At 39.3% G+C, this 7,349-nt stretch overlaps 1 protein-coding gene across 1 annotated transcript in view; it reads right to left on the reverse strand.

Moving 5' to 3' along the window:
- Positions 1–780: 780 nt before the first annotated feature.
- The window catches only part of LOC111870492 (protogenin A-like), a gene marked incomplete at its 3' end in the record, with an annotated part of 9,274 nt that continues 2,705 nt past the window's right edge, over positions 781–7,349 (reverse strand). Inside the window, exons 2-4 of the mRNA XM_023862824.2 lie at positions 5,153–5,272; positions 2,512–2,665; positions 781–923 (exon numbers count right to left, since the gene is read on the reverse strand). Of these exons, the coding sequence (XP_023718592.2) occupies positions 781–923; positions 2,512–2,665; positions 5,153–5,272 (417 nt within the window). The remainder of the gene's footprint in view (positions 924–2,511; positions 2,666–5,152; positions 5,273–7,349) is intronic.

Below are 7,349 nucleotides of genomic sequence, written 5' to 3' on the forward strand. Positions count from 1 at the left end.
ATCTCAATTCATTATGCATTTAATAACTACATGATCATTTCATGCCAAAAATGAACATGCTGGTCAAAAGGCAATTTGTATTCAGTGAGTGCTCAGTTTCAGTCTTGGACAGGACACCAGCTATCTTGAGTGAATTTTCTGTAATTCTCCTCAATCCTTCCTAGCAAATGTTTGGATAGTACCTCAGTTAGGCCATGAACACTTCCTTCCAAATCCATTCCAGTTCATCATCCATCAGTCAACCCATCAACTAATGCTTAATAATACTGATATTGAAATCATTGTTAAATAACCTATGAAAATATGCCATGTTCTTCATGTTTCTTTGGCATGATATCGAGCAAACTATAGTTCGAACTGCTCACTGCCAAGTAATGACACTGATTATGTGATATGTAGAAATGACAGAGAACATTTCATAGGGGAACTGCACAAAATGCAATGTTTTTCCATTCACGTCCAATTCATACCTGCTACTGTTCCTTCCAGTCTTTGCTGACAACACTTTTCAATGATGTCAAGTTCAATAAGTTAAAATGGAATGCACAAAATGCATTATGACATGAAACATGCACAAAAAATATAATATTTATACATAATTCTATATTCTCAAACACAAACATTCATAAATCATAGTTACACTATTAAAAGACCAGTAACCGGTCTAAGTGCATGGGGAAACCCACCCCCTCAATACGGAATACGGAATACACTATTAGAATGCATATTACATCATGTAATACTCCAAAATGTCTAAAGTCTATGGGACAATGTACATACCATGTACTTCAAGTGTGGCAGTGGCATCTACAGAATCATCCCTGTTTTCAGCCCGACACTGGTATGTGCCTTGGTCCTGCTCTATAACTTCACTAATCTGCAGGCTGCCTGTCCCCACCTTGTGGAACCGACTGCCAAGCTCCCTACAACAAAATTCAATAAAATTACAGCATTACTTCACAGATGTATGGGACAAACAAAAGTACTTCTCAGTATCCCATGGAAACTGGGGAGGCAACGCAAGATGCCCCCCCCNTAAATACTAAAGTCACAATGAAATAAAAATTATTTATTTGTAGGACATTTAACAATGCTGTATCAAAAATAGCACTGCATAAGACAATGCAGTTCTGACCTACTACACAGTAATATTCTGGCATTTTCCTTGCAGAACAAGGAAAACCATAAGAAGTCTTGCAAGTTAAGATAATCACTGCCACAATTTGAAACAGATCACTTACAAATTAAAGTTACTACTGGGCTAACCTACTTGGTCCAAGACATCCTGTAACCATGCTCTTTTGCTTCACATCTGGATGTGAGTGCCTGGCAGTCTAGTTACAAAGAGATTACTGATCAATCTATATGCAACCTACGAACACAACTGGTTTTCTTAAAAATGTCAAGAGCATTACAGAGCACTGCTGTGTTAACACGTTTGGTAATTCTTCAGAAACTGATCATGGATAATATGATCACATACACAGACTTCTATTTCTGCCATGGGACCACATGCCATACAGCAGACAGCATCAACAAACAAAACAAAAAACACAAACTCCGCGATTTTAGTCCGCAAGCAAACCATACCGACCGAACGCTGCTTGTCGGTGAAGTTTAGTGCCAACTTTTGCGGATACAGGGTGTTGCATGGTCAGCGCAACAAATCCCCATGGCCGTTAATTTCGGTTTTCTAGACCGGAGCCGCTATTTCCCTGAAATAGCTCCTCAATTATCATCATGAGGCTGAGTGGACCCCATTCGAGACTCACTACTTCTCAGAAAAAAATCTGGTAGAGCTGGGAATTGAACCCGGACCTCCCTCTGGATCTATAGCCAGGAACTAAATGTCCAATGATACCATCCACTCTAATAAGCCTGCTGGTATAATTTACATGACAAGGCAAGGCAGAGATGTGTAAGCACCCATCAGCTGCACTATTAGTTTATCATAATGTAATAACTCTACTGCATAAGAAATTTTTTAATGAAATTTATCCTTCAGACTGAATTTCAACCTAAAATGGACTGAGCATCGACTTAGCATGATGGCTCAAAACACATTTAAATAAACACTGACCAGAACAAAACAAGTTTCACACAGAAGTTTCACTGACTAGTGAGATTAAGATCCCATATTACATTGTGTAAATTGTATCTGTGAACATATTTATAATAATCATACCAATTTCGAAGAGTACTGACTTCTAAGATGTTATACTATACAGTCTGGTTAGAAGTTTACAAATGTTTAGGAGCAATGCACTGCCTCCATCTTCAGGGTCAAAGTGGAGGCAAGCTATAAGCAGAGCAAGGTGACAATGGAGGCAGAATATGCCTCAAAAATGTTGGTAAATTTCTACAAGACTACACAGTGTAACATTCCAGAAGACAGTACACTTTACAGTCACCACCACACCTCAAATCTCAGATTAATTTTTTTTTAAATGAAAGTCATCCAGCTGTTAGTGTCCATTCCCTTCAGTAGAGCTTAACACCTCATCCACTTACGCCATATCAATGGTGATGCCATCCTTCAGCCATGTCAGCCATGGTCGAGGGTTGCCATTGGCTGCACAGTCCAGTGTCACAGTGCTGCCCTCAATTACCACAGATGACCTGGGTGTTGCCACAAACACAGGTGGCATTATGTTTGCACCTGCTTCTGCCAACAGAAAACATGACACTCAGTGCAATGGAAGCTGTCTCTGACATCAGGCACTATAATTAATGCAGTGGTGCAACAGTCAGTCCCAAAACATTATTTGTGGTTTCCTGAGTATTTGCAAGCAGATGTAAATAAGCCTATTGCTGAATAATTTTTCATTTATCAGCTTTCTAATAGGCCAGAGATGATGACAAACAAAATCCACATGGGAAACAGAGTAATAACAGATTTTCCAACATATTGTGATGTGTCGCGCTAGCTGGACCCCCCCCCCCCCCGCGCGGCCCNCCAGCGGCGCGTGGCGGTAACGTAGCGCTCCCTTCCCCCCTCCGCTGTGACGTAACGCGCAACGCGCGGTGACGTAAGACGGCACGAGGTTACAGCGTTGCTAGGTTATACGCAAACACGGTGACGCGGCACCGCTTCCTACTGTGACGTGGCACGCAACAGGCAACAGCGAACAGAATAAAAGCCGGCTGAGCAGTAAGCGTGAGTTAGTTGAAAGGTGGCCATCGCTGAGTTCAGTAGTAGTCGAGCGACTGTGTTATCAACAGTTCTCAAGGCAGCTACCTACGAGTCAGTTCCGAGAGAGTTCCGAGTTAGCCAGCAACCAGTCAGTTGTATTCTGGCATTTGCAGTGTAGCATTTGTGATACTGTAGATAGCAGTAGTTGTGAATCTGTAATTTGGGTGATTGTAAGTGCGAATGTGAAATAAAATTCGCTATATCAAATACGGCGTGAAGTTATTTGTCGTGTTATACACCCAACACGTGACAATATATATACCTTCCAGCTATAGGACATTTAATTTACCACTTACAACTGTCTACCTGAAAGTAACATTTTAAAGTAAGTAAGTAAAAGTAGAGGTATCCCTGTAATAGGCCGTGGAGGCCCATAGGGTTGTGAGATGTTGAGGATTCCACATTTTCTAGACAATCAGCTCAGATGGCAGTGAGGTTATCAGCCTTATGCTCCGGCCATCCTTTACCCCCAGGAATATTCCTGGTACTCATTTCTGTTAGAGGCTGAGTCAACCCCAGGGCCACAGTGTGGCTGGAAGGATTAGGTAAATTGAAAAAATCCACCTCATCAGGATTTGATACCGTGACCTTCTGGTTTGTAGCACAGTGCCTCAACCAACTATGCTACCATGTGCCCCATGAAACTTTACTCACAATAATACACTTCTGTCAACAATGCAACTATTTTTATTCTTTTCCTTTCACTTTCCCTTTTAAAACATGTTTCAGCCCCAACTGGCCATCATCAGTTATCTTAATTTGTCAAAACTGTTATACTGTATTGAATGTCACTCATTCACGTCACATGCAACTGCAATATTCCATTATTTTAAATGTCGTAATCACAATCTAGCTAACATTAGTTACATTAACATATGCTGTAATTGACGTTTTACTAAAATTTATTACATTTTTTTCTTAAAATTTCTGTAAAAGTCTTTTTTACACCTCACTAGGGTGTCATCCACTTGTCCAGACAATATATTTCAATCTCGTTCCTTGGATGTTTATGTTGAAGTGGTCTGTTGTTTTCTGTATGTAAGCCTGTTTTTGTGGTTACATCTGCAATATATAAAAACCCAAATTTATTATTGTTTTTGATTTTTGTTACTAGTATTACGATTGTTTACATTTACTCACTTTGCCCCTTGTTAATACGTTGCTCTCTCCACTAGCTTATGGTGTTCTCCTCTCTTGTGGTAGATACTGTGCATGTCTATAGTGTGTTTACTTCCATATTTATAGAATACCATGGTGGTGAGGGGTGAGGGGAAGGGCGGGGGAAGTGCGTGTACTGTTGTCTTGTGTAATTTTGTGCAACGCTTTGAATATGAGATTGTGTGTATCAATATGTGTCATCCACATGCAGATTATCCCTACTGATTTTGCAAATGTGATACTTTTCAAGTCTATTCAAATATTTTCTCTTCCACTCTACTGTTATGATTTCCATGGTATCTGCCATTGTTCTGTATGTATGTCCAGTGTTCAATATGTAGTGTGAGAATCCAGTGTTACTGATGTTGCTTCTAATGTCATGAATATGTTCTTTATATCTGGTATTGAATGTTCTTCCTGCCTGTCTGACAGACGTAAATAAAAGGCTCGGGACAGAATCCAGTGGCAGGCTCTCATCAACATGATCAGAACATTTTAGGATCTGCAAAATGCATTAAATTTCTTGACTAAATGAGTAGTTATTGACGTCTCAGAAATTCTGCTCTATGGAGTTAGTTAGCATGGAAACAGCTAAAAATGGAAGTTTCTGATGAACTGCTGTTCAACTTCTGTTTGTCAGTGCACAGAACAAGGATATGACTATGTGCCTGATACGTTCACTGTAACTGATGACAGCGATAATGCTATATGGAGATCATCAAACAAACCTGATGCTGCCAAATAAGTCTAACCTGGACAGCTCAGATCAATGTAATTTTTTAAAATGTTTCAAAAACTCACCAAGATTCATGTTAATGCTGAGTGTAACAGCAATACTGAGACGATGCTGGTCCAGGCTTGAGGCATTACACCGGTAGCTTCCTTGATCTGATGCTCTCACTTCATCAATCTCCAGTGCTCCTGCAATCAGCATGTAGAATTCACTTTTAGTATCTAGACTACATAGCACTGAACAGTAGGATGTCTGATGAAGACTGAATTTTGAAGGAAGTGGTCATGGCCTACCTGAGGTATTATCATGGCATTTGACTGGAGGGACTGATGAAAACTAAGGAAACAGTCAGGACAGAAAATGTTCTGAACAAGATTCTGAAAAGTGAACACATCCCAAATAGAAGATCAGCTCAGGACCAACCCATCCTGTGACACAGAGTAGATTCATAGGGGGTGACCACCTATAACACTACAAGATGCTGATCTTAAAACCTTCAGCCACAATTTTTGTACCTAGAGATTTAATGTGAGAAAGCATGATGCCTTGTTATATTTTGGTAATATGCCTTGTGGAGGCCTTAATTTTCTACATGAAATTCCAGTTTTAAATGGTTATTTAATAACATTGTCAGTATTGAGACTAGACAGCTTTGACAATAGGAAAGACATAAAGCAGTTGGTGGAATTAGGATTGGCAGGAGACACTGAAGTACTTAGAGAACGCCCACCCCAGCGTCACTCTGTACACCATAAATCCCACATGTCCTGATGTGGGATCGAACTCAAGCTTCTGCAGTGTCCGCATGTGTACATGTAATCTCAAAAGCCTTATATACCTTTTAAACACTATGTCAGGTGGGTTATGTGGTAATGTGGCAATGGTAAGTTGTTATCACTTTCTTTCGGGTGTCAGTTTCATTATTCTGCAAAAATGATGATGATGATGATGATCATCATCATCATCATCACTGGCACGACAGCCCTTTGTGAGCCCTGGCCTTCCTGAGGATTGCTCGCCATTCTTCTCCATTCGATGTTATATTCCTTCAGTTCTTTACACCCAAAATTTGTATGTCCTGCCACACACATTCTTCCCATCTCAATCTTGGTTTTCCCACTTTTCTATTTCCTTCTGGTTTAGTATTAAGTATTTTCTTAATCATTCTATTCTCGCTGGCACATATTATGTGTCCAGCCCATTCAAGCCTTTTCACCTTTATAAATCCAATATTGTCTGGTTCATTAAATAGTTTGTATAGCTCATGGTTATACCTCTTCCTCCATATTCCATTTTCTTCCACTGGTCCAAAGATATATCTCAGGATTCTCCTTTCAAATATAGTTAACAGTCTTTCATCCAATCTTGACAGTGACCAGGTCTCAGAGGCATAAGATAGCACTGATCTTTTAAGTACTTTATACATCATAGTTTTTGTTTTCCTGGGTATTAGTTGGGTTTTCAGGTGTTTCCTAAGGCCATGGAGACATTTATTTGCCGCAAGTACACGCTTTTTTATTTCATCACTGATGCCATTTTTACAGTTAACTTCTGATCCAAGGTAAGTAAAACTACATACAGTCTCAAATTTATATGAGCCAATCTCAATATATGCAGGTCCATTAGCACAGTCTTTCTTGGTTACTGGCATGTACTTTGTTTTATTTTGGTTAATTTGTAGATTCATCTTTTTTGCTGCTCTTTCCAAATTAAGAAAAGCTTCTTTCATAGATTTTTGTGTTCTACCAATTATATCGATATCATCTGCAAATTCCAAAATTCGAACTAACTTATAGAATATAGTTCCCCTTGTATTGATGCCTGCATCTCTAACTACAGTAGAACTTGGTTACAACATCATCAAAGGGACCTAAAAATAGTGTCGTTATAAACGAATGTCATTGTAACCGAAATTGGCACTTCCACAGTAGCCTTATGTTAGTCACGTAGAAATCTACCAAAAACCGAGTTAAATGTTGCATTTTTTAGTGAAATACGTAGTTAAGTACAGACTAACGTAAAATTAACGTGGAATTAATATGGAATCTCCATATCGTTTGTACTGTAGAATTCACCAAACCAAATTCGCGGCATACATCAGATTTTTTCCTTTCATTTTCTATTTCACGAATCACTTTAACTTTCTCTTCAATGCTTAAAACTTTCCTTTTCATTGCCATGTTTTCACTACTGCACTTCTCTCGGTTTAGGCAGGAACACTATAGGGTAAGTAGACAATGTGAGGTCCTGTTAGACGAGATTCTA

This window comes from Cryptotermes secundus, unplaced genomic scaffold, assembly GCF_002891405.2.
Source record: "Cryptotermes secundus unplaced genomic scaffold, Csec_1.0 scaffold8173, whole genome shotgun sequence".
Taxonomy (NCBI): Eukaryota; Metazoa; Arthropoda; class Insecta; order Blattodea; family Kalotermitidae; genus Cryptotermes; species Cryptotermes secundus.